Source organism: Poromitra crassiceps (assembly GCF_964638095.1).
Source record: "Poromitra crassiceps genome assembly, chromosome: 18".
NCBI classification, from domain to species: Eukaryota; Metazoa; Chordata; class Actinopteri; order Beryciformes; family Melamphaidae; genus Poromitra; species Poromitra crassiceps.
In genome coordinates, this window is record NC_139636.1 from 12,318,865 (window position 1) to 12,333,198 (window position 14,334).

The 14,334-nt window shown below is 44.0% G+C and overlaps 2 protein-coding genes across 2 annotated transcripts in view; one reads left to right on the plus strand and one right to left on the minus strand.

The window, feature by feature from the left end:
* On the minus strand, positions 1 to 4,210 carry bet1l (Bet1 golgi vesicular membrane trafficking protein-like; the record flags this gene model as incomplete). The annotated part of the gene is made up of 4 exons (XM_083654962.1): positions 4,183 to 4,210; positions 3,070 to 3,155; positions 2,406 to 2,462; positions 1 to 168 (listed from the first exon to the last, which is right to left on the minus strand). The coding sequence occupies exons 1-4, from the start codon at positions 4,199 to 4,201 to the stop codon at positions 1 to 3; spliced, it is 330 nt and encodes a 109-aa protein (XP_083511088.1). The 5' UTR covers positions 4,202 to 4,210.
* A 1,043-nt stretch (positions 4,211 to 5,253) lies between these two features.
* Positions 5,254 to 14,334, plus strand: part of c2cd5 (C2 calcium dependent domain containing 5) — a 38,023-nt gene continuing 28,942 nt past the window's right edge. Inside the window, exons 1-8 of the mRNA XM_083654963.1 lie at positions 5,254 to 5,369; positions 5,888 to 5,996; positions 6,135 to 6,221; positions 6,413 to 6,584; positions 6,686 to 6,781; positions 7,174 to 7,329; positions 7,450 to 7,687; positions 11,265 to 11,449. Of these exons, the coding sequence (XP_083511089.1) occupies positions 5,907 to 5,996; positions 6,135 to 6,221; positions 6,413 to 6,584; positions 6,686 to 6,781; positions 7,174 to 7,329; positions 7,450 to 7,687; positions 11,265 to 11,449 (1,024 nt within the window). The 5' untranslated portion in view covers positions 5,254 to 5,369; positions 5,888 to 5,906. The remainder of the gene's footprint in view (positions 5,370 to 5,887; positions 5,997 to 6,134; positions 6,222 to 6,412; positions 6,585 to 6,685; positions 6,782 to 7,173; positions 7,330 to 7,449; positions 7,688 to 11,264; positions 11,450 to 14,334) is intronic.

Below are 14,334 nucleotides of genomic sequence, written 5' to 3' on the forward strand. Positions count from 1 at the left end.
TCAGCTCTGGATTCTGGACACCAGGTAGTAGAGCAGGAAGAAGGCCACCACAAGGCCCACCGACACGTAGCAGAGGATCTTCCGGTTGTCCCGGCCGGAGCGCACCATGGTGGAGAAGCGCTTCACGCTGCCGGTCAACAGGCCCGTCGCACTCATGAAGTTGGAGTCCTTCAGGGGACAGGATACAGGAAGGAGTCACACATCATGGTAGGAAACTGAAGGTTGATAAACCATCAACCAGTTGCAGACAAAGTCTATTCTAAAAATCGAGATGGCTGGTGAATTTTGAGGTGTATCAGTATTTACCAAACCCAAAGATATGTTTCTTCTGCAGCAGCGTATTTTTCCAGAAACGCAATGCTTCTGTGTTAAAAGTGCTGCCATTGCTACAGTGTAGGTCAGTCATTCTCAACCTTTTTCATATCACAGACCCACATATGATGAGATTTTGTCTCTCAAACCCAAATCTAAGATCATTTTATTATATGATTTTTGTCCAGAATCCCACGACTATGATGAAAACAGTCATTGACTATGATGAAAACACTCATTCTTCTACATTCTCTAATTGGGTCAAATTCTTGTAAATTAAATGGTGGTTTAACAATTCATCAATTTGCTGGGGACCCCCTGGTAGTCCCCGCCTCCCCGGACCCCACATTGAGAACCCTTGGTGCAGGTGTCTCCGGCGGTGCAAGTATTTCTGCACTCTACATGGCTGTGTGTAAAACTTAACAAAACTACATCGAAAAAATATTTTCTTTAAATCGTTTTTTTTTTACGTTTGGGTCCTAGTGAAATGTTATGTGGTCTCTCCTGTTTCTAAATATATCTGAACCGTTTGGTTTGAACAAGTAAAACTATTTTTATAAGCATTTTACAAAATGTCTATGGGAAAATAAATGGCGGATGAAAATCTGGTACAGTGCTGAAGCAGGAAGTAGGCGGTCACTTTGCCTCTCTATAGCAACGGTGTAGCTTTGACACAGATGTATGAATTGGTTTATTTTGATAGGATCCCCATTAGTTACTGCGTGAACAGCCGCTATTCTTCCTGGGGTCCACAGAATTGGCATTTAGAGTGATTTTAACGAAGTAAAACAAGCTAACAGCAGTACAGGTTTACATGGGCTCCATTGCTACGTTCACACAGGGCACCTACGCCTTGCCTTGCCTCAACCCACGCCTACGCCTGCAGACCTTGAGCTGGGCGTGAACGTATTACACGCTTTCGCGATCACACCGCACACCTATTGCATGCTGAACCTGGAGCCGAGTCACAAGCGCCTCTCCTCTCTCCCGACTGTATTTTTTCACGTGTGGTCCCGAATTATCATGGGTAGGTAAAATAAATCTGATATATTTAATGTTCTATTGATGCTGGATATGTATAACCAGGTCTGACTATAGTTGGACTTTTTAGAGAAGTAATCTTGCAAGAATATGTGCTGGCACAACAACATTGTCCATCTTGCTTCTTCGGTCGCTATTCTCTCTCCTGAAGATTTGTTTGCCGACGGGGAGAAAGCCCCACGTTAGGGATGTCAACGGTTAACCGTTAATCGATTAACCGTCGCTAACGTCGTTGTTCGGTTATTGCTGTCGGTCTATCAGTTAATATTAAAAAAAAAAAAAAAAAAAAAAAAAAAAAAAAAAAAAAAAATTTGGGTCTATTTACTCAATGAGCTCATGCCCAAACAAGGCGTGTCTATTTAGATGCTGAAATGTTAATGCTTTTTGTGTTACAAATTCTAACACAAAAAGAATTTGTGTTGAAATGTTGATGCTTTTTGTTAATGCTTGTTAATGCTTTTTGTGTTAGAAATTCTAACACAAAAAGCATTAACATTTCAGCATCTAAATAGACACGCCTTGTTTGGGCATGAGTTCATTGAGTAAATAGACAAAAAAAAAAAAAAAAAAAATTATATTAAAAAATTATGAATTAACCGATAGGTTAATCGATTATTAGCGTCGGTTAATCGAAAGTGAAATTAACCGAAAATTGACATCCCTACCCCACGTGATAGCCACCCGTCAATCTCTCTCTCTCTCTGCTCAACACTGTTGTAGTAACTCCATTTTATTTTGAAATTCAGTTGACTTTGCCATTTCCCACGGATATTGTTGCGTTTTTCCTTCATGGCTTGACAGAAGAAGCTTGCCTTCACGCGCCTAGTCGGCTTGAAAATAGAACTCACGCCTAAATGATAAAATCGGCGCGGCACAGGCAAGGCGTGGGTACACGCAAGGTTCACACTCAGACGCCCGGTGTACACAGCCTCATTGACTAAAAAGGACGCCTATTTAAAAGCGGGGGTAAAGGCAAGGCGTAGGCAAGGCTTGGGTGCCCTGTGTGAACGTAGCCTTAGGACAACACACACCATCCCACCTGAGCCACTTACCATGCCGTCCAGATACATGTTCTGATCCTCCGCCTCCTTGTCAATGTCGTAGGCAAGCTTTCAAAATAAAGGATACAACAAAGCATCACTGACCTATATGCTCTGGAGGACATACACTTCACTTCACACATTCAACAACCAGGGGCAGATGTAGAAATTAGAGTAAATTATGTATATAAAAAAGAAGGCACGGTGAGAATGTGTGACCCTAGCAGCCTAATAGGTCTCCCGAGATTTTCATACAATAATATCCTTTCTCTACAAGCATGTTTTCTATTGATGACAGTATACAGCACTTTGTGTTTGTCGAGAACACGCCATGATAATGACTGACGTTTATGTCAAACAGGAGCATGGCCCTGTGACCAACCATTTATGCTTAATTATGGAAGTGACATAAGGCTCCTTCATTGTGCACATAGACCGTGCATGCATACACAGATTATACTCCCCCTTTTCTCGTCAGCGTTAAACCCATCTTGTTACATACAAGTTCAATCATTTACTATTATTCCCCCACTCTTTGCCTGTGTCCAGACCTTTGAATCCGCCCACTCCATAGTCTGTTTAATGTCATTATGTATGTTAAAGCTAAATTAGTTCCACGTCATGTGGATTTCCTCTGGAGTATTCATAGTTAGACGGTGCTTTATCAGTCACATACCGACTTCAGTCTGGACACTTTGGTCACCAAGTTGTCAGCCAAAAGCTTGTTTTCGGCATCCATCATATCATCCACAGCGCCATGTCCTGTACAACCATACAGCAGTGAAATGGTCAGTGTTGTCACAGCTACAGAAACTCAACGGCAACAACGTAAATGGGGTAAAAATTTGATTTTATTGGCGACACAATTACTAAATGAAGACGGACTTCTATTTACTTATACAGAATTCCTCAGAAAATATGGAGTTCCAGTTACGCCCAAATATGTTTCACAGACAAAAAAAAAGTACTAATAATAATTTCATTAGGAAACTATTTCAGGACTCAGGATTCTACAACACCTCCTGCCAAGTTTTTCTGGAACTCTAGATTTGAGAATATTGATTGGAAGTCAGTTTGGAGTAAGTATTGTGTTAGCAACAAAATCAGAGAAGTTTCATTTAAAATTTTACATTTGATTTACCCGGTGAGCCAGGTACTTTCGAGGTTCAGAATTGAAATGATATTGATGGCAAGTGTGTGTTTTGTAATATTGAAATTGAGACAATTTCTTGATTGCTTATGTGCACATATTTAGTTAGAGATTAGGCGCTGACTGGTTCAAATATTAATTTAGAAAAAAATATACATGTTTTATGATAAGAGTGATGTTGATTGTAAAATATAATTTTTAACAATTTTATTTTATATGGAAAATATTACATTCATAAATGCAAATGGTCTAACAAGAAAAACCCCTGTGTTTGTTTTTTGTTGTATTTTTTTTTTTATCCAAGATAATAATAAAAAAAAATCAACATAAAGATAATCTTTATGAATTAATATACTTGTCTGTCTGTTCATTGACGATTATGGTATACTTTTTCTTTTGGAAATGACTAAATAAAAAAGTAACGTTAGCTATCAGCTAACGCTACATAGCTAGCAAACGCTAACGTTAGCTAACCGACAAACTTGTTTTCCTCTGGTGTAGGCTAAGTAAGTAGCCTATAAATACACAGTATTATCAAACACATTCCCCCCAGCTACACAAACAGATGCCACTGGACAGAGTTGACGGATAAGCGTTTATTTTTATACAAATATCAAACTGAATACGTGTCATATTTACCTCGGTTCCAGTCGGCCATAGTGCCTGTTGTCACTATTTTTTCCCAGGATGGCGAGGGCATGACCAGCCTATCTCTGCCTCTGATTGGCGCAGGCGCAGGAGAGACGCAGAATCATTACAGAATCATAGCCAAGCGAATGCGATTGGATCAGATTGGATGAACAGCGTCAGAGTGTTTGACGCTAGGCCAATCAGAGGCAGAGAAGGGCGGGTCATGTCTTCGCCATACTGGGGAATATCGCGTACGGAAAGCCGGTGCGAGGCTTTTCTGACAGGCTGGAACTAGGGACAAACTTAGCGATTCGCGTTTGCCTGTTATTCGCCTGATACACCACATGGGGGAACTGTTGTCCTTATAATTGTAGCCTCTGCCTTGCGAGCAGAGCCAGCCAGACCATACACTGCTCAACACCTGATAGCTCGAGCGGTAGTGGAGCCGTGCCATTTCTGAAGCCTACATAATGAATGTTTGTAATTTTCATAGCATGCCCAACCTCCTTGATGTCCAATGTTTTGTTGTTGTTGCAGTGACCTGTGCAGCAGAGGGATAAAGGCATAGCACAATTGGGCAGGGGGGAAATCAGAAAAAAGTTGGTAGACTAGTCTGTTTTTGAGTTGTCTTTTTTGCAAAGATTGACATCAGATGTTAGGAAAATGATGAGTAAGAAGACAACAGATCCTTAGACGTAGACTGTTTATGTTTGATAAAACAAACCCCAGAAGACCCAGTTTACAACAAAATATAACATTGGTTTCTAGAAATTATATTTGTCTAAATAGGTCTGCCACAGCAGGAATTTACGAGGAGCACGGGAAGGCAGCATACGCTAACCCCTGAAAGTCCATTCATCATGCGCTCTATCCAGCTAGTAGTAGCAGCTAGCCGCAGGCCTAACGAACTAACTACTAGTGAAATGTTTAATCAAATATAAGGTCAGATGTAAGGTTACCCGTACATCTACAACATTATCTATGAATAATAGACTTTCGTTGCAATATAATTTGGCGATTTTTTTTAAAAATAACTTTAGTGACATCTTGCCTGCCTGGTCTTCTGGGGATAAACGTCTCGTCATGTTGATGATGTTATGGGAGAGACGCGGAGGTCAGACGAGTGGGCTGTCAACAATGTATGCGTAACAAGCCTGCTGCTGGTTTGACAGCTGTCTTTTGATATAGCAGCACTGGTAAGCATGATACTGACTGCATCGAAATCAGCAAGATAATGTTTCTGTAACGTTATTGCTATGGTAGGAGATGATATTATAAACATGGCCGATCATGCGAGACACTTGACTGCAATGCAGTTACTGAAAGCCGCTTTTGCTAGCCATGCGTTGCTACTGTAATATACCATTAAGCTACTTTACCTAATCGTTGCTAGCGTTAGCTGTCATTTTCACAAGCTAGCCAGCTAACAGTAGTTCATTTAGGTGGAGCCGATTAGGTGTGTGCTTACTTAAAATTCTCTTGACTTGCAGCTTACTGCAGGTACGTACGCTAGCTCGTTAGCTAAATTAAACTAGGGGCTCTCATGTCCCATCATGGACTTCCTCACTGGATTACTAACAGGTCGCATGCATGGTGATCAAGTGACCAAGCTATTCACTGTTCACGTTGTCCAACGGATACCAGTGCCAGCTAATACTGTACGTAGGTGTCAGCTGTAAAGCAACTGATATTTTTCTTATTGCTTTCTTCACAGATCAACTTAAAATTAAATCATGCCAGGGAAGTTGAAAGCCAAAATTGTGGCAGGACGTCACTTGCCTGTAATGGACAGAGCCAGTGACCTTACTGATGCTTTTGTAGAGGTAGGTGGGGATGCTTGTGTTATTTTTATGAAACTATCCATAAAATTTCAACTTGGGATTGAATTTAAATTGGGGTTCATTGTTACTTTTCAAAATGGTAAAAGCAAGATGTATCGATTTCACCTCATATATTTCCAGGTCAAGTTTGGAAACACAACCTTCAAAACGGATGTCTGTCCTAAATCCCTCAACCCACAGTGGAACTCTGAGTGGTTCAAATTTGAGGTAACATGTCACAGAGTCCTGTCTTTTGAAGTGCTTTTGAAATGACAAAGAAGCCATACGCAATCTCAGTGATTTGTTTGACTGGATCACAGTGTGGACGGATGGCCTTGAACTACTAACCCCTCTTCTCACTCTTGTTTTTATCTCTGCTACCCTTGGTCATCCTTCCCTCTCCTTGTCCGACTATCTAGGTTGACGACGAGGACTTGCAGGATGAGCCATTGCAAATCACTGTGTTGGACCATGACACTTACAGTGCTAACGATGCCATAGGGAAAGTTTACATTGACATTGACCCACTGCTCTGCAATGAGGCTGCCTCCGTCATCTCTGGCTGGTTTCCAATCTATGACACCATCCATGGTATAGGAGTCAATCTGATCATTAGCATAACACATCTTTACGTAGAGACACTGTTGTTTGTTCCTTACTGTAATGTCCTTCCATGTATTACTTGCTGCCAGGTATCCGAGGGGAGATCAATGTCCTCGTCAAAGTGGACCTCTTCAATGACTTGAACCGCTTCAGACAATCTTCCTGTGGGGTCAAGTTCTTCTGCAGTGAGTCTGACTTGCCCTTATGCATAACTTTACTTTGTTCACAGTTTGCAAATGCATCATGAATTAGAATGTTTATCTGCAAAATACAGATTTGACAGTACATGGTGGATATGAACAATAATACCCATATAGGAATATGTGACGTTACTTTAATCGGCAAGTTTTCTTTTAGGAATTTAGCTGAGACTTTTATTCAGAGCAACAATACAATAAGCTTCAGTTCCAAGCTCATCGAAATCACAAGCAGCAAATAGTAAGCAGTGCAAGATTCAGAGCCATCATTTCCTGACAGTGTTCCTTTAACCAAAGAATGTTCACGTAAAAGAGAAGCATTTGCATTTAATGTCAAGGTTATTTGATTTTTGCTGTGTTTCTTCCCCTCCGTATGCTAGCTACGTCCATTCCACGGTGTTACCGGGCAGCGATGGTCCACGGTTTTGTGGAAGAACTCGTCGTAAACGAAGATCCAGAGTACCAGTGGATCGACCGAATCAGAACCCCTCGGGCCTCCAACGAGGCCAGGCAGAGGCTCATCTCTCTCATGTCCGGTAGGACGATTCGCTGTAAACCTCACAGATAAGACAGGGACTGCTGTGTGTGGCATTTTTGTTTTTCCCCTATACGTTTTTGGTTAACTAGCGCCCCCCCCCCCCTCGTCTCCACTTTAGGGGAGCTGCAGAGGAAGATAGGACTGAAGGTATTGGAGATGGGTGGGAACGCTGTGGTGGGCTACCTGCAGTGTTTCGACCTGGAGGGAGAGTCGGGCCTGGTGGTCCGGGCCATAGGTACCGCCTGCACACTGGACAAACTCACGTCTGGAACCGCTCCCAACACCACCACACACATGCACCCTAACACAGCCCCCGCTTCCAATGCCTGCAATTCCCCCTCTAAGGATGGGAAGGAGTGAGTATGAAGCATCAACACAAGCATGGGTCTTGCCTCTAATAATAACTGTATGACGTGTTTCACTCTAAATTAGTGAGAATGTTGGGGTGTGCGGCATTGCGCATGAGAGGGAGAACGTGTGTGTGTGTGTGGGGGGCGGGTGGGAGAAAACTAGCGTCTTAGTCTGTGCAATAACTCTTGTGTGTGTCTCAGTATCTTTGATTCCTTTTTGTAGTTTGTCAATTACATCATGAAACTAACAGCACCCTGAGACACACACATATTGTACACACACACAGCCACCCTCAACCCCCCCCCCCCTCCTTTGTCTGCTCTTTTAGACCGCTCTGCCTCTGCATGTTCTAGTGCTGCATCTCTCTTAGTGAGTATCTGGCCCCTCTGTGTACTGCATCTCTCTTAGTCAGTATCTGGCCCCTCTGTGTACTGCATCTCTCTTAGTAAGTATCTGGCATCTCTGTGTACTGCATCTCTCTTAGTGAGTATCTGGCATCTCTGTGTACTGCATCTCTCAGTGAGTATCTGGCACCTCTGTGTACTGCATCTCTCTTAGTGAGTATCTGGCACCTCTGTGTACTGCATCTCTCTTAGTGAGTATCTGGCATCTCTGTGTACTGCATCTCTCTTAGTAAGTATTTGGCATCTCTGTGTACTGCATCTCTCTTAGTGAGTATCTGGCATCTCTGTGTACTGCATCTCTCAGTGAGTATCTGGCACCTCTGTGTACTGCATCTCTCTTAGTGAGTATCTGGCACCTCTGTTTACTGCATCTCTCTTAGTGAGTATCTGGCATCTCTGTGTACTGCATCTCTCTCTTAGTGAGTATCTGGCCCCTCTGTGTACTGCATCTCTCTTAGTGAGTATCTGGCACCTCTGTGTACTGCATCTCTCTTAGTGAGTATCTGGCACCTCTGTGTACTGCATCTCTCTTAGTGAGTATCTGGCATCTCTGTGTACTGCATCTCTCTTAGTGAGTATCTGGCCTCTCTGTGTACTGCATCTCTCTTAGTGAGTATCTGGCCCCTCTGTGTACTGCATCTCTCTTAGTGAGTATCTGGCATCTCTGTGTACTGCATCTCTCTTAGTGAGTATCTGGCACCTCTGTGTACTGCATCTCTCTTAGTGAGTATCTGGCCTCTCTGTGTACTGCATCTCTCTTAGTGAGTATCTGGCCTCTCTGTGTACTGCATCTCTCTTAGTGAGTATCTGGCCCCTCTGTGTACTGCATCTCTCTTAGTGAGTATCTGGCATCTCTGTGTACTGCATCTCTCTTAGTGAGTATCTGGCACCACTGTGTACTGGTGGGCATGTCCCAGTCTTTCCTTCATCTTGCCTTCATCTTGGTCGAGTTAGTTTGTGATTTCATTCAGTTCGTGTAACCAGAGTTAAGTGCACGTGTGCCTCTGATTTGTATTTGCATATCTTTGTGCCAGTATGTTTGAGAGTGTGTGTGTTATTATCAGGGATGCAAACTTGTCACATTTTTGGCGATGCGATACTGTTCTGATCCTGAAATGGGTCACCCACATGGATTGCGTAAATTCGATGAGAAAATAATTAATAATATCTGTTATTCAACCAAGTGATGAGTAGGAGGGGGAATGCCAAGTTACTGTAGATAAGAATCAGATGAGAATCAGAACGGTCCTCTAACCAACTGGATGTCGGCTGATAGACTGAAAGCGCTCTGTTTTAATTTACCCTCTATCTCTCAATCTCTGTCTTTTCCCCTTTGACTTTTTTACTTTCTCTCACTCTCGCCTTTTTCTGTCACCCTTTCTCTCCCCACTCGAGTATTATTTATTTTGCTTCTGTCATTTATTCTGTCGTCGCCGTCAGAACTACTGGGGATGTCACGATTATCCAAATCCATTTGGGCAGACCAGTGTTTTGGCAAAACTTGTGTTGTGTTTGCGTCCCTGGTGTTTGTATCTGCGTGAGACAGAGGTCTGATACCTGAGAGAGAGCATCCTGCTGCTTACGCAAGGCTTCAATGGAATAGAGCTCAACAGTCACATGACTTTTCGTGACGTCATTTGCCCCGGAAGTAAGTTCCGCATTCATTTTCTCCATAGACATTTTGATCAATCCAAATATAACGAGTATTAAGGCTGGAACCAAGCCAACCCGTGACCTACTGAATCATGAGGGACCACAAAACATTCGGTTTAAGCAAGAACAAAAAATAACAACGGGGGGGGGGGGGGACAAAGAAACCCATTGTTATTTTTTGTTCTTGCTTAAACCGAATGTTTTATGGTCACTCACGATTCTCTGGAAGACAGGTTGGCTTGGTTCCAGCCTTAAAACTCGTTATATAAGGATTTATCGAAATGTCTATGGAGAAAATGAATACCGAACTTACTTCCGGGGCAAGAGACGTCACGAGAAGTCACGTGACTGTTGCTCTATGACGGAGCAAAGAGAGGGAGTGGGGGAAAAATCATGTATTTGCCATCTCCCCCCCCCCCTTTTGTCTTCTTTTTCTCTTTGTCGCAATGTTGTGTGCTGTGTGTGTATCTGTGTGCTTCTTCTCTCTCTCTCTCTCCCTCTCCGCCTCCGCTACATTTGGATTGGTACGTTTCTGGCTACATGTCTCCCAATTGGTCCTCTCCTCTTCCTCTCTACGTGCTGATTGGCCCAGGTCTCCCCTGGCCCACGGATGTCGTTCCACCCACAACAGCCCAGTGCATTCGGCCTGCAGCTCCCAGAGACTGTCCCAGAACTTCTCTGTCTCTGTCCCCACACTCATCTTCGCCGGTACGCAGCCAGAGGCTGGGCAGGGGATAGATTAGCAAGCGAGAGATGTAGCTACAGGAAACGGAAAGGAACAGGCTATGACATTCATTCAAGGACGCAGGGAAGTCTATACGTTGTTGATGGGTATGCAGTGTAGCGATACAATGATCTCATAAAGACAGAAGAAGAAGTATGGAATGAGTCCCTTCCTGACTCACAGAAAGACCACACTTTTGATACCAGCCCCAAACCTCTCCACTATTTCAACTGGTCCAGTGCGGACATGTGTGCCACCCAGTCAGGTTCCAGTGCGGACATGTGCCACCCAGTCAGGTTCCCCTTTTCATCGTTCTGTATTTTCACCGGGTGCTCACAAACAAACAAAAAGGCTATGAGATAATGGCTTCTCCCTCAAGGAAGAGGCTGTGATGCCTACAGCCAACCTGCCCTTCTCTCTCCACCCCACTGGGATACATGCTTCAGCTCACCCTCCCTCCTTTGTGTTGGTTGATCTGCCCTTTGTTCTTATGTCCTTTTTTGTGTTTTGCCACGTTGTTGCTCGTCTTTCTTTTGTTTTGATGTGGGCGTGTTCCCTTTGTGTTGATTCCGTTCCTGCTCCATAACGCTTGGCTTTTTTCCGTTCCGCAGTCCAGCCACGCGTAGCACCTCAAACACACACACCTCACCCAAAGCAAACAAGTCACACGCCCCAAAATTCACTCTGCTCACACAACGTTACCGACCATACTTGGCCCCGCCCACATTCACTCACACGTTCAGAGGGTGAGGCGGCGACTGACGTGTGCGTGTGTGTGTGTGTGTCATGTTCTCCTGGCAGGCCGGTGTTCAGCGAGGACCTGGCCTCCTCCTCCGGCCCGCCCACCCCTTTCAGAGCCCTCCCCACCACCACCACCACCACCACCACCTCCTCCTCCTCCTCTCCTCCCCCCTTCTCTCCCTCCAAGCCATGCAGCCGCCAGTCCTCCTCATCAGACACTGACCTCAGTCTGACGCCCAAGACGGGTAAGACCCCTCACTTGGCCCCTCCCCTCCTCTCCCCTGCCCCCCATCATCCCTCCCCTCCCCTCCCCTCCACCTCACTGTGGTGCTACTGTGGTTGTAGTTTTCACACAATTTTTTTTCCTTTCTTTTTCCCATGGTTGATTTGAAACATGTTATTTTATCATGAGTGATGTGTCGTGTTTATTTTAGCCGTCTCCCATCCTCCCCCATTTCCTTTAGTGGCCTGGTGTGTCTTCATCAGAGTTGCTGTCGACCTGCTGTAAAAAGATGGAATCATCACGTTCAATAGAGAGCCAAAGTGGAACGTCACTTCCTGCTTCAACACTGTACCAGAGATTTTCATCCGCCATTTATTTTCCCATAGACATTTCGTAAAATGCTTATAAAAATAGTTTTACTTGTTCAAACCAAACGATACAGATATATTTAGAAACATTTCACATTTCACTTGGACCAAAACGTAAAAAAGGCAGGTTTAAAGACAATCTTTTTTTGATGTTGTTTTTTTTAGTTTTGGTCCAAATGAAATGTTCTATGGTCTCTCCCGATTCTAAATATAGCTGAACCGTTTGGTTTGACCAAGTAAAAACATTTCTATAAGCATTTTACGAAATGTCTATGGGAAAATAAATTGCGGAAGAAAATCTCTGTTACAATGCTGAAGCAGGAAGTGACGTTCACTTTGCCTCTCTATTGACTGTATAAAAGCAGGAAGTTTGATAGTGTGAAGAAGACACACTGGATCTCTTGGTAGTATTATTCCCTGCCCTCTGCTGTTGTGCCCTCTGATAGAAGCACTGTGTCTCATGAGGGGCTGTTGTTGATCTAAAAGTCCTGATCCTGATTGGTTGCTTTGGATTCTTAAATGAGGAAGAAGGAGGGAAAGTCATTTTTAAAGATTTTAACAAGATAATTTAACCTTTTGTTTTGTGTGTGTGTGGGGGGGAACAATCAGATACACATAATTATTTTATTTTATTTATTTTATTCGTTTATTTGGCAGGGACATATACAAAAAAAAACATTAAACCCCATAGGGGAAGAGATGCTTTGTAACAGATTTAGCCATAGGCTACTTTCCATCTGGAGTCCCTGATTATTCCAAGGAGAGTATTTTATACACATCTTGAAACATGACTTTAGGCGGTCTTTAATGATTGGGGGGGAAAGGTGAGCTCATTCAAATAACAACGTCCCAGTTTAGCCATCAATCGCAGCACCTGCCTACAAGAGCACCGCCCCTCTGGAAGGGACCAGCACTCTGCCAAGCGCCCCCTCCTCTGTTCCCACTCTTGTGATCTTGTGACTCTATTTGTCCTCTCTCTCTCTCTCTCTCTCTCTCTCTCTCTCTCTCTCTCCCTGCCTCACTCTGTTGTTTTCCGTGACGCTCTCATTCTTACCTCCCTTTCTTTTCTATTCTGTCCTCCCTCCTTCCTCTCACCCCACTTGTTAATTTGTGTTCACCTGTTCGCTTTCTGCACAGGGTCCAAAATTAGCACCCGCCACCAGGCCAAATGCTGGTAAAATATGCAAGTGGCTGGTAGATTTGCTGCACTCTTCACCATCCAAAAAAACAATGGTATTTGACTGGCTGGTCAAATTTGAACATTCACTAGCCATTTCACCGGTGGACAAAAAAAAATTAATTTTGGACCCTGTTTCTGCATGTCTTTCATGTATTTCTCTCTGTTCCTCTCTTTCATTTCCAGTGTCTCTCTCTCTCCTTCACACACTCCTCTCTCCCTCCTACGTTGTGGTGTTTCTGCCCACTTTCCTCATCGCTCTCTCTACCTTTCCATTCTCAATATCTCTGTTTTTCTCTGTGCTCCCTCCATCTGTTTTTCGGGCCTGGATAGCGAGCTCCCAGCCAGTGAGACGCAGGCCTGGGATCTTCCTCTGCCCCAGCTCCCCCACACTCTCCACAGACTCTCTGCCCCTTCCTGGTTCTGGCTCAGTGGGCTGTGGTGGTCACGGCTCCGCCCCCAGAGCCAGCACCCCGCCCCCTCACTACTCCGTCCACACAGGCGCTTCCACGCTGAGAAAGAGTGTGTCCTTCAGTGAGGACCTGCTGCTGGCAGTCTCCGGTATAGTAGGACCGCTGTGTGCTCCTCACGTAACAGAGACGCCATGTTGAACGAGATCCTCAGTGTGAGCATTGTGGTTCCTCTAATATAAACCACCTCAACACAGCTGCTTCACAGCATCTGTGGGGCGGACTCAACAGCAGCAGCAGCACTGCTGGCACCCACATCCACTTCACTGGAGTCCCAGTTAGTCACTAACCCAACATGCATGGCATTACCACCATGGCACTACTGCTCTGTGCCCGTTGAGAAACACCACTACTGACTCACCTTAAGCCTCCTAATTAGGGTTCCTCACCGGCATGTGGTGTGATGTTTCTGTCAGGCATGCCCAGGTCTTAGGTTTCTGAGTAGGAGAACATTGGAAGAGTAGGCCAGTCTGAGTGAGGATGAAGATGGAGCAGGTATATGTGTGCTGCTAACTACTCTTAGCCTCAGATGTTGCGTACAATTCCAGCAATTGCACTCCAACTGGATTTGTAGTATATAGAGAGACAAAGTGACCGCCTACTTCCTGCTGCAGCACTGTACCAGAGATTTTTATCCGCCATTTATTTTCCCATAGACATTTCCTAACATGTTTATAAACATAGTTGTACTTGTTCAAACCAAACGGTTCAGATATATTTAGAAACAGGAGAGACCACATAACATTTCACTCAGACCAAAACATAAAAAAACTGCAGATTTAAATAACATATTTTTTCAATGTTGTTTTTTTAAGTTTTGGTCGGAGTGAAATGTTCCATGGTCTCTCCCGATTATAGCGTTAGCTGAACCGCTTGGTTTGACGAAGCAAAA